This window comes from Artemia franciscana, chromosome 13 (genome assembly GCF_032884065.1).
Source record: "Artemia franciscana chromosome 13, ASM3288406v1, whole genome shotgun sequence".
Taxonomy (NCBI): Eukaryota; Metazoa; Arthropoda; class Branchiopoda; order Anostraca; family Artemiidae; genus Artemia; species Artemia franciscana.
Window position 1 is genome coordinate 8,420,438 of NC_088875.1, and position 16,824 is coordinate 8,437,261.

Consider the following 16,824-nt stretch of genomic DNA (forward strand, 5'->3'; position numbering starts at 1 on the left):
ATTATGGCTTTCGACTATGCGGAACAAAATGGCTATCTCAAAATTTGATGTGTTGACTTGGGAAAAAAATGAGCGTGGGAGATGGCCTAGGTGCCCTCCAATTTTTTTGGTCACTTAAAAAGGGCAGTAGAACTTTTCGTGTCCGTTAGAATGAGCCCTCTTGTAACACTCTGGGAATACTTAGTCGATAAGATGACTCCTGGGAAAAAAAAAAACAGGCACCCGTGATCTGTCTTATGGCAAAAAATACGAAATTCCACATTTTTGTGGATTGGACCTTGAAATTTTTTCTATAGGGTTATCTGATACGCTGAATCGATGGTGTGATTTTCGTTAAGATTCCATGACTTTTACGGGGTGTTCCCCCCTATTTTCCAAAATAAGGCAAATTTTCTCAGGCTCGTTACTTTTGATGACAAAGACTAAATTTGATGAAACTTATACATTTAGAATCAGCACGAAAATCTGATTCTTCTGATGTGTCTATTAGCATCAAAGTTCCGTTTTTTAGAGTTCCGTTTACTATTGAGCCGGGTCGCTCCTTACTACAGTTCATTACCACGAACTGTTTGATATTGTAGATAGACTTTTGTGACAACCCAGTTGCATACAATGTCTTATGATTTAGTTTCAGTTTTATACCTTTAGCTGGTCGTTAAATACTGCAGATACATCCTTTTAACAACCTAGATTAATATTCTTCCTGAAGGCCCATAATGTCTTTTGATTATCTCAACTTACCTTTGAACTTAAAGTCTCAACTTATTCATTAAGTCTCAACTTTCATACATTTCAACATTTGATTTAATGCATTTTCTAGCCAACATCCTCTGAAAGTCTCACTTTAACATTCTTAGCTTTTTTGGACACCCATTAGGTGTCCCAATTTTGGACACCTAATGTTATTTATCAATAACAAAACCTAAGTTTCTCCGAAATCATTCCAAAAATGTCATAAATGACATTGATGTCATAAGTAAAGATGTAAAGGAAATGTGAACTTCCTGGGAAGGTGTAAAGAGAGAGGCTTTAAATAGATAAGATTGAAGGAGGAGCGTGCGTAGCTGTTTTGGCCTCAGGTGGCTTGGTGCTGCAGTGAGTTATTAGTAATATTAGTAGTAGTTTTACTGCTGATGGTGGACACTGTATATGTGTCCGAAATATCCAGTTAAAATTTTCTATATTTTTTCACTGTCAATTAAAAGGCTTCATCGCTATTTTGAAGTGTTATTTTTATGTATTTTAAATAGTAAGCTATACAAAAAATGTGATGCTATCGAACTTTCTACGACTATAATTAGAGAAAAGTTGAGGGCTAGGACACGTTTTGTGGATGAAAGAGGACGAATTACCATAGATCGTCCTTTTCGACCGATTATCTTGGGCCAAATGAAAAGCTCCTGAACTGGGTAGGAGGAGGGCATAAGGAAGGATTTATGGGAAACTAAAACTTCTTGAGCAGGTGTAAAGAGGAAGGCTTTAAGTAGATGGGGATGTAGGAGGAGCGAGCATAGCTGTGTTGGCCTCAGGTGGCTTGGTGATACAGTGAGCTATTAGAAGTAATAGTAGTATTATTCAATTCTAGGAGATGCGGCATTTTTCATTTTTTCTAAATAAAAATACAAATAAAAATCCAAATATAGCCCCCTTCTCCCAGTTGGGACCATGATAATAAATAAAAAGAATCCATTATTACGATTTGCTATTTTTTTGTGTGCATGTGACTTATTCTGCACTTCAGCGTTATGTTGCTTTGGCAGTAGAAATTTTATCTTTCAATGTTTCAATATCTAATAACCAGGTTTCAGGATTTACATCAGGAATTTGGCTGGAACAACTTTCTTTTTTGGCAATTAATGAAGGATGTCAATACACTGTTGTCTGCTGGTGTGGTTTCGACTGGCTAGTTATTTGTTTTCTGTTTCCCTCTTGGTAGTACGCACTGGTATAGAATCGAGTGAATTATTTTTTATTTTTGAGGAGCGATATAAGCCCAGGATACCATGTTTCCTACCTTTTTGGTATTTTTTTCTTAAAAATGTATTGTTTTCATTGAAAAGAATGATTCTTTTTACTTATTTTATAATTAAATAAATAAATCTTGCAGGTAATATTTCTGAAGGTAATGCCAGCAGCTATTTCAAATTTTTTGGAAGTGCTTGATCCTGAGTCACTTGCTGGAGGAATATCAGAGCTCATAGACAGCCTTGGAGCAACCGAGTCAGCAGAAGAAATTATTGCCGCAAAATTACATCTGATTAAAAGAATAGTTGCTACAACCATTTTCTCTCAACCTTGTAAGATATTTTGACCCATTTTATTAACATATTATATTTGACCTATTTTACTATATAGACAAATTTTTAGCCTAACAATGCATTTGTTTGTCTTTTTGAGCTAACCGCCAAATTTTGTACCAGTGGTTTCTAGATCACAAATCCTTTCTCGGAAATTCCAGAACCCTTAGTATATAAATTGATTTTTAGAACTAGTTTGACTTTTTTTCTAGGTTTTATTTAGACTTTATAGATGACTTTTGGTAAAGGTTTTTTTCTTTAATGTCACTGATAAGAATAAACGAGGAGTGCTCGCCCGCCTGAACTCTAGCAAATATTCTATTGAATTATCTGAAGTGGAAGATTAAGCCTATATTTGAAGAACCGTACTTGTTTTTTCCAATTAAAAAATTGGAGCCTAAGAAAGCAGTTGTTTTGCTTTTTCACCTCCCCCCCAATGATAAATTACTGACCCCCTACCGCACCTAGACCGCCACACTAGTGGTTGGGCGACAAGCTTGCTACTTGTCCCTGTAAAAAAAACTCCCAGCAACTGAAACGTCGATTCGACGCCCTATGCGCCAGCAATGGCTCTGGAGGATCTTTATGCTTTTTATCCCAACGCACCTAGAAAGCGATGTTTTGTATTCTGTTTTGTGTTGTAAGCTAACTCAAACTAATCGGTGGTAATTACCGTAAATTACCGGTCATAAGTATTTTACAAGATCGGCAAATTCCAAGTTAGTGATTTCTAGTTCTCAAATCTTTTCTTTGAAATCTGGAACATTATATATATAATACAGTGGTGGAAGCACGATAAATACCAATAAGGGAGCCAAAGTTTTCTTATTACCCCCTCCTCACAAATTAGCTCTGTATCCACTCCTGCTCAGATATGGCACATAGGCTTTACGTTGAAACGGTTGGAATTTTTAGCAGTGAAGAAAAAACTATTTAATAGAAAAATAATCCGAGTATTTTGGCTTTACGTCCGGAAGCTTTTACCAACGGGAAAAAACGAAAAAGAACACGAACAAACAAAAGATGTAATGGAAAAAAAACAAAAGATACAATGAAAAAACAAAAAGAAAAAACAATAGAAAGTATATAACAAAACAAAAGAAATAAAACTAAAGATAAAATAAAATAGAAAATGTAATTAAAAAAAGCAATAAAATGTTACACAGAAAAAACAAACGGAAAAACTCACGGTTGGACAAAAACCAATATGGGAGAGAACCAAAGCACAAAACACTTATGTAGCAAAGCAACTTCTTTGTCTCAACATGCATGGAAATGGTATGGGGCTTAAGAAACTAGCCTCTTGGGCTTAGACTAGGTAAGGATTGAGATATGCCCCAGCTATGTTTTGAGTTGTCATTTTATTCTAGCTTCGCGGTGTGTCGCTCTTCCGGTACTCTCCCATCACATACGCTTGCATTTGGCAGCACGTCAAGATTTGTCACAATGCGCTGCAGTTCTTGGTGACATACTAGACTATTTTTATAAGAATAGGACTGCTTCAGTTGAAGGAAAGGTAAGTTTTTTTTTTGAAATTACTGAAACTACTTTTTTCTTAAAATACAAGCATTCATTTTACTTTATTCATTTGATAAGATACAAGTTCTGAAAAGTATGCAATGGTAACAAAGGGTCAGAGGGTCTGCTTTTCTTGCAACGTCTTTGTAACTTCATTGCAATTACTTTGCAACGTCTTTCGTTTTTAATCCTAAATGTTCAGTGCTATATCTATTTTATTACCTTTTGAATGTCAACTAATCATGTTATATTCTATTCATTTGATAAGATACAAGTTCTAAAAAGTATGCAATGGCAACGAAAAGTCTGAGGGTCTGTTTTTCATGCAACGTCTTTGCACCGCCTTTGCAATTGCTTTGCAATTTCTTTCGTTTTTAATCCCAAATGTTCAGTGCTCTATATATTTTATTATCTTTTGAATGTCAACTAATCATGTGCTACTTTATTCATTTGATAAAAGACAAATTCTAAAATGAATGCAAGGATTGAGACGATAAAAAAGAAAATAAGGGCGTAAAATCCGCCCTGAAGATCAGACAATCCGTAAGCTCTGAGGGTCTGTTTTTCATACAAGTCTGGCTGAGGGTTGGGTTGAGTCTTTTTCAACTCCTCTATTGCTTCGTTAAACCAGTATTTGGATAATCCCATTTCTGTTAAGCGAATCGAAAGTTTGTCAAAATCAGGGGTGAATAATGAGTTCTTTGGGGCTAGGGCTACTTGATGGATTAGTCCAAGGCATTCATCTACGATTTGAATTGTTGGGGTGTCGTACTGATCTGAAAAATACATGAAATTTTTAATTTAATTTATGTTTAGTGTAATTATAAGATTTATTTTTACTGAATATGTTTTCAAGATCCATATTTATTAAATGTTAAATTTCATGTGAATATTAACTGTATTAAATTTAATGAATGTATAAAATTATGAATGATATATAATGAATTTTTTTAATTTATTTTATATGTCTTATAGATATTTTCATGTAAATTATATAAGAAGACATTTTTTATTAAGAAACCACATTTATTATCTTTATTTGAGCAACGTCTCTGCATAATATTGCACAACTCTATTTGAATATTGACCATAAATTTGGTCAATTCTATGATTTATTTATTCAAAAGGAGACAGCTTTGTGATTAGGTCCAATGTCTGGACGGTGTCCATTTTTTTGTATCAAAATTTTACCAGTATTTTCATTAACATGTATATTTGTTTAAAATATTTCCTATTTATATATTTAATTTATTTAATTTATTGAAATAAAATAAATGAGATTTATTGCAATAAGTTGAAATAAATTACTTATTTTAATTTATTGAAATAAATTTTACTGAAAATTTATTGAAATAAGTTGAAATAAATTACTTATTTTAATTCATTGAAATAAATTTTACTGAAAATTTATTGAAATATTTAAAGTATTTTCATTAACATGTATATTTGTTTAAAATATTTAAAGAAAATACGATATTGTTGGCACCCATGGCGGAAAATAAGCTGAGTAACAGAATTATTTCTTGTTTAGTCGAAAATCTTTCAAGAGGGAAGGGGGTGTGGCTAATCATAGGATCTGTATCTACAATGAACTATGCCTGAATTTATTGAAGGTTTTAAGGACTCTGTAGGGTCTCCAAATTGTTCGAAACTGCAAAAAACAAGCGCTTTATTTGAAAGTTATAAGACAATTTCAAAGAAAATTGAATATTCCATTTGGCTTAAGGGTGGCGAGCCCTCCTCCGTAGGCACTTGCTTGCTATATATTTTTTTAAATAACAGTAGGGAATGTCTGAATCTCTAAAATTACGTTTGACAATTTACTGAAAATTCCCTAGGTGATTTACTAGGTTAATCGAGAATGGTATTTGATTTCAGTATAGCAAGGGATTTAATGAGAAGAACAACTCCAATAATTCATTAGAACCCATTTTAACGGAGTCTTGTAAAAAAACGGAAAATCTTTGCACCTGCAGACAATAATCCACTTTGCGCAGGTATCGTTGTCCTCATTATATTCCCTAGGCTGGGAGTACAAGGCGGGATAGGGATCAAATTGCCCAAAGCTTCCCGTGTCTTCCCCCGGATTTCTCCAGATACCAATTTGAAGCTAGTTCGATTCTGACTGAGCTTATAGGGTCACACCGCTGATTCCCGTTCCAAACCAAATAAACGGCACTAGGACTTGAACCCCCGCCCTTATGGACACAGGATTACAAGTCCAATAAAGAGGTAAAGAAACGAAATGAAATAAAAGAAAAGATCAAATGAAAAAAACAACTAATAAAATAGTCACCCTAAAACTATCCATTACATTTGAATTCTGCGCCTTGTTTTTCTAGCTAAGAGTAAAGTAAGTGAACGATTGACAGGGAAAAACTTTGGAGTTATAGCTGTTGCGCCATAAAAAATATCAAATTCACATGGAGGAGCAAATAGGATCTGAAAACTGAAAAATAATCGAACTGAAGAAAATAAAAAATTGAAAACTGAAAAATTTAAATTTCACTTTTACTCATTTGATTGTAATGGAGTTTTTGCGTTTTGGAAGTTAATTTGGTTGTAATTTGGAAATTTTAGCCCTTAGCTTGGAATGAGTGCAGGGACACATAAGAACGCTGTATAGCCATATTAACTATAATCTAAGAGGAAAACAAATAAAAAACTTTTCCTTTGTAAACTCACCCATGGTAAACCAGTTTCACCATCTTTTGTTTAAATGGGCGTTCAAGCTCAACTAGTGTCAAACTAAATCCCTAAGAACCTTTTTGTTTTCCTAAGAACCTTGAAAAATTCCGTTCTTAGGAAAAGAACGCCTTTAAGTCGGAATACTGGTTGCGTAAGGTTAGCTACACCATCTCTTTTTATTGAAGTAAAACATATTCCTAGTCATTTTGCAAGGAACGTTTCTGTCATAAGGTACCCTTTCCATAGTGGCATCAAATTTGCAGATATTCTACGAAAATGCATTTTGTTTTGCTCTTGAAAATCCTTAAGAAATTATTACACCCTGCCTAATTATTTTAACTAGCAAAACCGGGACAGACAGACAGACCGACAGACAGACCGATCGATAGACCGACAGAATTTGCGATCGCTATATGTCACTTGGTTAATACCAACTGCTATAAAAACTAAACTGTATTGTCTATAGTCACGGACATTCATCTTTGATAAATTCAATTAATTTTGACTTGGAAATCAAGAAATTTGGCTTATCGAGGTTCATCATATAGCTTTGGTCTATTCGAGGTATGGAAAAAAATTAATAAACCAGATAATATACCTCTGTAAACGACTCTCTGGTAGAACTGGGTCACCATCTTCTGTTCCCATGTAATGCCTTTGCCCTGATTTGCTGCTGCAAATAAGTCGACATCGTATGGAATTATCTCGTAGTTCTTCAATGACTCCTGGACAAACGGGTTCGTAGAGTTGAGATACATATGATACAAGGACTGAATGCCAAAAAACGGTTTTGGGCCATTCGTCAAAGCGTCTTTGATAGTTTCTAAGGGTGGACTAACAATAGGAACAGATATGAGGCTAACCAGAGTTGCAATGTAAATCGTTGTTAGAAAAAAGTACTGAAGCCACAAAGTTGTAATATAGACTCTCAGGTGCCAGCGAGATCTGTAAAATATTATTGGGTGTAATTAAATATATTTAATGTATTTTCATCGGTCTGAACTATGAAATTAAATGTAAACCACTCAAAGACAACCGGTTTTGGGCTATATTTTTCATTAAGTTTTGAGCTACAATACAAAAATTGAATGCCAAAAAATATTTTTTGACTAATAGTCAAAGCATTTTTGATGTTTATTAGCGGTCGTTTTATCGTAGGAACAGAAATAAGGCTGACCAGTGTTCCGAAATAAATTGTTTTTATAATAAAGTGTTAGAGCCAATAAAGGGGCTATTTAAACTCCAAGTGGTCCAGGGAAACTTTTGAAGCTTTCTTATGTAATTAAATCGTAATGTGTTTTTTCAGTCAGAACTGTAAAATTAAATGTAAACACCCTGAAATACTGAGCATCATTCTCGTCTTTTTTTTGTGTTTTTTTTTTTTTTTACCTTCGAATGTGCAAACAAGAGAAAAATGAAATAGATAAACGTTTACAGTTAACAACATCGATCCTTTTCCCAAGGATCGATTCATTGGCTACCAAATTGCATACAAAAGGCCATACTCCTTGTGGACTCTCAAAACGACAGCTTTAACAAACCGAATCTTCTCGTCATTTTTTTGGTATTTTGGTTTTTTTTTACCTTCGAATGTGTAAACAAGAGAAAAATGAAATAGATAAACGTTTACAGTTAACAACATCGATCCTTTTCCCAAGGATCGATTCATTGGCTACCAAATTGCATACAAAAGGCCATACTCCTTGCGGACACTCTCAAAACGACAGCTTTAACAAACCGAATCTTCTCGTCACTTTTTTGTGTGTTTTTTTAGTGTTTTTTTTTTACCTTCGAATGTGCAAACAAGAGAAAAATGAAATAGATAAACGTTTACAGTTAACAACATCGATCCTTTTCCCAAGGATCGATTCATTGGCTACCAAATTGCATACAAAAGGCCATACTCCTTGTGGACTCTCAAAACGACAGCTTTAACAAACCGAATCTTCTCGTCATTTTTTTGGTAATTTGGTTTTTTTTTACCTTCGAATGTGTAAACAAGAGAAAAATGAAATAGATAAACGTTTACAGTTAACAACATCGATCCTTTTCCCAAGGATCGATTCATTGGCTACCAAATTGCATACAAAAGGCCATACTCCTTGCGGACACTCTCAAAACGACAGCTTTAACAAACCGAATCTTCTCGTCATTTTTTTTTGTGTTTTTTTAGTGTTTTTTTTTTTACCTTCGAATGTTCAAACAAGAGAAAAATGAAACAGATAAACGTTTACAATTAACAACATCGATCCTTTTCCCAAGGATCGATTCATTGGCTACCAAATTGCATACAAAAGGCCATACTCCTTGTGGACACTCTCAAAACGACAGCTTTAACAAACGAATCTTCTCGTCATTTTGTTTTTTTGTGTTTTTTTTTTGTTTTTTGTTTTTTTACCTTCGAATGTGCAAACAAGAGAAAATGAAATAGATAAACGTTTACAGTTAACAACATCGATCTTTTTCCCAAGGATCGATTCATTGGCTACCAAATTGCATACAAAAGACCATACTCCTTGTGGACACGCTCAAAACGACAGCTATAACAAACCGAATCTTCTCGTCATTTTTTTTCTTTTTGTTTTTTTTTTACCTTCGAATGTGCAAACATGAGAAAAATGAAATAGATAAACGTTTACAGTTAACAACATCGATCCTTTTTCCAAGGATCGATTCATTGGCTACCAAATTGCATACAAAAGGCCATACTCCTTGTGGACACGCTCAAAACGACAGCTATAACAATCCGAATCTTCTCGTCATTTTTTTTGTTTGTTTTTTACCTTCTAATGTGCAAACAAGAGAAAAATGAAATAGATAAACGATTACAGTTAACAAACTACTAATAATAGAAATAATAGTAATAATAAACATAATAATAGTAAACACGCTAATAGAGGGGGGAAAATGCAATTTTGTTGGCTACAGTATGTTTGTTGTATGTAGGTATTTTACTTGTGCACGGTTTTCACTAAAATGGGGTCTTCGGTGCTAGGACCGGTGCTTTTTGGGTTTGTTAGCGTAGTAGCTACACGACTATTGGTAGGTTGGGTATCCTAAAGCGATCTAAAATTGGGATGCCTTTTTCCTAATCTTGGGACACAATAAAATGCAATTAACAATTGTAAACTATATTAATTAAATCGCAGCATTAACATTCGCAGCTCTTTTTTTTATTTTTGGCTAAAAGGGATGGACTCCCAGGGGAATTTGCCCCCTCTTTTTGATTCTTCCAGTTCTTATGACTTTTCCTATCTGGCTCTTTTGGGGGGGGAGGAGGGGCAGGTAGTGCAACAACAAAAATCTGTTCTCAGTTTTACTCTAACGATATTATTGACCCTTTTTACCCAGTGTAATAGCATTAGCAAGTAATTGTCTCACCGATACCCTTTTTATATACAAACACTATCTTTTTTTCCAATCTGCATTATTAGTTTTCCTAACTGTATTGGTTATCTTTTCTTATACATATACTATCGTTCTTATATAATCTACATTATTAATTTCCCTGAATACCTAAATTAAAAATCCGCATCCCCGGTTGCAGATACTTGTGATTTTCTTCGGTACCAAAAAAGCAAGTTGCTGGCCTGACTTTAGACTAAAGAAGATCCGTCCCTGGTGCGGAAGAATTGACAAGAGTTTTACTGATTGTATAAAAATATATTCCAAAGCTGCTCCTTTCAATTTCAGTATTTTACACAGAAAAGAAACGATAAAACCTTTCTAAAAAACGAATTAACAAATAGCTAATATCCTTTCTGTTTTATTTTGGATTTTACAAATGCTTTCTGTATGAGAAGTGGGTCTGTGGAGAGGATTGTCATTTCTCCAAAAACTAAACTTGTTTTTTGAGATATTTATTTTTGTTGATATATTGTTAAAGATGAATCACCTGTCAATTATCTGTGGGATCCGTAAAAGAGCGCCTATATTATAGAAGAAAGCTTTCTTCCAATCCAGCCAGGCTCTTGAGGTTCCAACAGCCAATTTGTATGTCCATGCAAATGCGACCATTAAAGCTCCACCAAGAATTACAAGTAAGACTACAACTGCCCACATAATATCTTTAAAAGGCATAATGAGGGCGTACCATTTTGGTACTTCCCCTGGAGCTCTTGATAGAAGGCAAATTTCATCTAAGATATGAGGATATATCATATCCCTTTTTGAAATTTCAATATCATTGGGCCAGTTGGACGTTGCCCCTATGTCCATTTCTCCTCTAACGATTAATCCTTTTTGGCCTGTGTAAGTCCCGTTGGGTAGACGCTTCCCCCATAAGACGTCATCGTCAAGTAATTTTGTGTTTAGTTGCATCTTCAGGCTTTCAGCAAAGAGCTGTACTGTTCTTGCATCTTGGCCTTTGTAACCATTCTTTCCTAGAAAGAGAGAGAAAGGGAGAAAGATCGTAAGTCTGGAAAGGGGGAAAGAGAAACAATGAGATAGAGAGGAAAAAATGGATTTTTTTCGATGTCAGGTTTGACAATGTCGTAATTACAAGCCTTATATTTTTTTGTCAAGTCCTAGCCGAGTTCCTGGCACGCTGGATTTGGAATCCTTTGTCCGAAGGGCGAGGGTTCGATTCCTGGTGTGGCCAGCTATTTAGTTTGGAACATGGGTTAGTGGCGTGTCTCTGTAAGCTCAGGCAGAGTCGACCTAACTCTAAATGGTTACCTGGAGAAATCTGGGGAAGGTAAGCAGGAAGGGTGTGCGATAGCGCATAATGACTGATTCCCAATCCCCATTGCGTTTCCTCGCTGGAGGCCATGAAACGGAGATCAGCACCGCCAGTTTGTACTTTAAGAGTCTAGTGACGCATCCTTTACCTTTTTTTTATTGTCAAAGTAGTTGAAATACTCTTAAGATTATAGTATCGCAGGGATATTTCCTAAATATCAGGAATAAAAAAAAAAAAAAAATCAACGACATTTTTTCATTGAAAACCAAACTCGTGAATAACGGATTGAGCTAACTAAGCTTAGGGTGATTAGCTAACTGAGTCGTTCTACAAGCCTCAGTTTGACGGAGGACAAACTGCAAAACGTATTAAAATCGTCTCCCCCAGAAATACGGCCGGAAAAGGGAATAACAAGCTTTTTTTTGAACAGCTCGAAACCTAGTGGGTCAAGGGGATTCTGATTTACAAACAAATTAAGTTGGGGATGGCCCCCTAAAATAAACCTTAAAACCGTTGTTTTTTTTTCGATTGGCTTCGGGCTTATGTCCATAAAAATTGGAGACAAGGTGATCCCAATCTAAAAAAAAGATAGGGTGCAGTCGCAAGCATTAATACTGGTAGTGTTAAGATTCCGTACTGGCGAGTAGTGGAACTTGGTTGTTCAAATTGAAATGAAAAAAATATTTTTTTTCCAAGCGTTAAAATATGAATGAAAAATTTTTAAAATAAGAAATACAAATTAATTACTTTTTTATTACTTGCATAACTACACCTGCAAGTTCTTTTTTTTTTACAAAGTTATTTCAATGGGAAGGATGTATTCATTTTTCTTCTTTACAGTTTCAGCATAAACTTCAACTTTTGTTACTTTTAATCGCAGTGAGTTTGATATATTCAATTTATTTCTGTAGTTTTAACGTAAACCATAGCTGAAATTCTAGCCTCGTATTGATATGAGCTAGTAGACGTGTGTAGCTGCGATACATCCCTTTTTCTGCATACAGAACTTTGCTGGTTATCCAGGGAAAAGTATTGACACGAATAGTGGAATTGCGTAAGGAAGTTACAATTTATTTGGAAGAAAAAACTTGTTATATTAAACATCTACTCGACGACGAATTCATTCTCAAGTTCGCTTATTTGGCGGATATTTTTTCCAAATTAAACAAACTCAATTTGTATTTACAAGTTTCAAATGGATCAGATATTCTTGCAGTTTTCAGTGCAATTTGAGGGTTCATGAAAAAGCTTATGCTGTTGAAAAGCTTCATTGACAATACCAAGTAGGATTGTTTTGAAACACTTGAAACTTTTATTACTAAAAATCAAGTGCACCCTAGGATGAACGCTTCGAATCTAGACATTTTAAGCAGTACATCTAGACTAGATATTATCTAGACACTAATCTAGACATCATAAGCACGGAAAATTGGTTTGAGCGCATAGTTTGTAAAAAATAACAACTTCTTGACAGCTCTGTTGGTTGAAATTATTAATAATAATTCGAATGGCGAATCGGAATTGGGAAAGTATCCATTATCCGCTGTCACCAAGATCAGATGGCTCAGAATCTGAACCATCTGATGGATTGACTGCTTTATGTGGCACCCAAGTGAGTACTTAACTGGTCAGTCACTCGAGCTTACAGCCCCCCTTCCCAATAGAAGAAAAAGTAAGGAGATAGAACTGAATATTCGCGTGTCCTAATTAAGGAAGACCTCTTGCTGGATTCTGGAAGCACGGACACAAATCGTATAACTCATAGTTGAGGATGGTCCGTCCTCAAACACAAGACTGAAGGCAATGGCAGAAGGTTGTCCAGCTTTGCTTTGGCGCTTAGTTGTCTGTAAAGGTTGTGGCTCGTCTGGACTACAAAGCATAAGTAAAGTAAGAATTGAGGGAACAGGTTTAATTTGCTGAAAATAAAATATGAGGGCCTAAGATGTACCTTTTATGAGGCATGAAATTTCCTCCCAGAAGTAGTCTCTGATTCTTGTTCGTAAAAGCTGTGATTTCCACCGAAGATGAGTCATCATATTAATGAATGCAGCACAGGACTATACATGCCCTCCCGCCCAAAAAAGTAAATGATTAAAAAATTTTAAGCGAAAAATGGAACGCAATAAAAAACGAGTAATACCAACTCTTCCTGAATGTCAGGTATTTTTCTTCGCCTGTCCCTGTGTAATTCTGTGAACTGTACAAACTGTGATCGCACCAAAACTTCTGCTCAAAGTACCTCAGAGAATGTCACTCGCTTTCAAGACCTCATCAAAACCACACAGACATATAGGAAATGGCCTCATACAAGTGGCCGTTTTTATTATTTCTTGTTAAGCCTGTTTCCCAAAAATTTTAAATTCGCTTCCGGAATATGCGTGATCCTAAAACTTAAAATGTGCCTTCGTCTGATGCCTCGAATAACCCATGCCATCAACAGTCCAGAGAGTGCTTTTTTCAGGCATTATCTAACATTTCGGTTATGAAATGTTTAGAAGATAAATTAGCCGTGTGTATCGATTAATCACAATGGCATAGGGAAATTTCTGCACCTTTTTGAATTTTCTAAATTGTCGGGGAACAAGCGATTCACCCGCAATTACTTTGCAATGTCTTGCAAAGTAATTACTGCATGCTGGGAATGGAAAGATGGCAATCGACAGATCTAAACAATGTATCATATTGCCGGCATGTTTTTGTAAGATAAAATGAACTAAAGACGAATTTAATCAAAATTTTTCCCAAATGTCACGTGAAATTACAAAAATCCTCAGTGACTCAGTGCACGTGTAATATTAGCTGCTACTAACAATGATGTGAATGCCATCAATTTCAATATTAAAAACGGAGCACCAGGCAAAGTGATAACATATAAGTCCATTCATACCGTGATGAATCAAGACGAAGTTGTCAATTAGCCAACCGAATTCTTGATTTCACTGGATTGGCCAGGTATTCCATTGCACATTTTAATATTGAAAATCGGAGGGCCTGTCATTATTCTCCGAAACATTAATCTGCCACAACTTCGTAACGGTACGAGACTTTCGTCAAAAAATATGAAAAATGTCATCGAAGCCATAATTTTGAATATAGAATCCAAGGGGGAAGATGAACTCTTACCATGTATTCCAATGGTCCCAACATATATGCCATTTGAACTTAGATTTACAGTCCGGTGTGACTTTCTTTTGCAATGTCATAAATAAGGTACAAGGACAGTCGCCGCAAGTGTGTCGAATCGATTTGGAGAATCCGTGCTTCTCATACGGACAACTATATGTTCCCACTTCATGAGTGGGAAAATCTTCCAATTTATTCGTATACACGCCATACAAAAAAAATAAAAAAATAATAGTGTACCCAAGAGTACTCGAAAAAATTAATAAAAGGTGTTAAAATAAATATTTTTTTCATTGTTTAGCAATTTTTGTGTCCTTGAATTTCCTCTTTTTTGAGATTTCAGCAACATGCGATGGTTAAGCGTGCCATTTGAATTTAAATTTACTGTCCGGTGTGACTTGCTTTGGCAATGATCATAAATAAGGTACAAGGATATTCTGTGCAAGTGCGTGGAACAGATTTGGAGAATCCGGGCTTCTTATATGGACAGCTGTATGTTGCCACTTCACGCGTGGGAAAATCTTCCGATTTATTCGTATACACACACACAAAAAAACAAAAAAAACATTGTGTATCCAAGAGCACATAAAAAATAAATTAACAAATTAGTTAATAAATAGTGTTAAAATAAACAGTTTTTGCTGTGTTTTTTTTGTGTCCTTGAATTTCTTTTTCTGAGACCGCAGCAAAGTGCGATATGTAAGCTAGTTACTGAAGCACAAAAATGCCAGGAAACATCAAACCACATATGGTGTTGGTGATTTTGTTTAACATTAGCGCCAGTTTTCACTCTTAAAAGCCACTCACAATTTTTTACTTACCTTCAACAGTGAAAGGTGGCCATTCCATAACAACATAGTTTAATATAGCACCCGGCTTTATATCCAATTTGCTATTGTCTAATCCATTGTCTACTGTCCATACTGTTGATCTCAAGTCTGAAAACTGTTGTTTATAAATAATTGGTTTCTTGCCTTTGAATCTTATAGCTTTGACATTTCTAAAATGAAGAAGCACCTCCATTGTTTTCAGTTTTTTGAATTGTTCTCTTGATGTGGTAAAGATTATAATTTTTGTCGATGTGTTAATTTTTTCTGCGGCCAGTAAAGTTGTCAAGATATTTGCAAAGTTCTCCGTGAAGAAAACTTGAACAGGACAGTGGTCTGTAAAATCGTTTACTTTGAATTTTTTATAAGTGTAAATTCTTTTCGGACTGCTGTTATGATTGAAGAAGATTATACTCTGTTGATAGTTATCCACAAAAATGTCATGACATTTACCATTATTAAAGATTTGGTGATAGCCAGTAACTATGGTCGTTGTCATTGTATAAGCCGTAAATAGAATCTTCATACACTGGAAAAGAAGTTGTGATTAGAAGCTTATACGTTTACATAGCTCAGGCAAATAAAAATTGACACCATGGTGCCAGAGAGCAGACACGATCAAAACACAAAAATGACAAATTTTTCTGAATCATGACAAAAATGTCATGATCAGACACACAAAAATGTCATGACAGAAAATGTCATGACAAAAATGTCATGATCAGACACAAAAATGTCATGACATTTACCATTATTAAAGATTTGGCCAGTAACTATGGTCGTTGTCATTGTATAAGCTGTAAATAGAATCTTCATACACTGGAAAAGAAGTTGTGATTAGAAGCTTATACGTTTACATAGCTCAGGCAAATAAAAATTGACACCATGGTGCCAGAGAGCAGACACGATCAAAACACAAAAATGTCATGACAGAAAATGTCATGACAAAAATGTCATGACAAAAATGTCATGATCAGACACACAAAAATGTCATGACAGAAAATGTCATGACAAAAATGTCATGATCAGACACAAAAATGTCATGACATTTACCATTATTAAAGATTTGGCCAGTAACTATGGTCGTTGTCATTGTATAAGCCGTAAATAGAATCTTCATACACTGGAAAAGAAGTTGTGATTAGAAGCTTATACGTTTACATAGCTCAGGCAAATAAAAATTGACACCATGGTGCCAGAGAGCAGACACGATCAAAACACAAAAATGACAAATTTTTCTGAATCATGACAAAAATGTCATGATCAGACACACAAAAATGTCATGACAGAAAATGTCATGACAAAAATGTCATGATCAGACACAAAAATGTCATGACATTTACCATTATTAAAGATTTGGCCAGTAACTATGGTCGTTGTCATTGTATAAGCCGTAAATAGAATCTTCATACACTGGAAAAGAAGTTGTGATTAGAAGCTTATACGTTTACATAGCTCAGGCAAATAAAAATTGACACCATGGTGCCAGAGAGCAGACACGATCAAAACACAAAAATGTCATGACAGAAAATGTCATGACAAAAATGTCATGATCAGACACACAAAAATGTCATGACAGAAAATGTCATGACAAAAATGTCATGATCAGACACAAAAATGTCATGACATTTACCATTATTAAAGATTTGGCCAGTAACTATGGTCGTTGTCATTGTATAAGCCGTAAATA

General features: G+C 35.0%; 1 protein-coding gene across 2 annotated transcripts in view; it reads left to right on the forward strand.

The window, feature by feature from the left end:
- LOC136034477 (dedicator of cytokinesis protein 3-like) overlaps nt 1-16,824 on the forward strand; it is a 386,199-nt gene that overhangs the window by 177,801 nt on the left and 191,574 nt on the right. For both annotated transcript variants that reach the window (XM_065715690.1, XM_065715689.1), the window contains exons 19-20: nt 2,108-2,297; nt 3,668-3,813. In XM_065715690.1, coding sequence (XP_065571762.1) covers nt 2,108-2,297; nt 3,668-3,813 — 336 coding nt within the window. The remainder of the gene's footprint in view (nt 1-2,107; nt 2,298-3,667; nt 3,814-16,824) is intronic.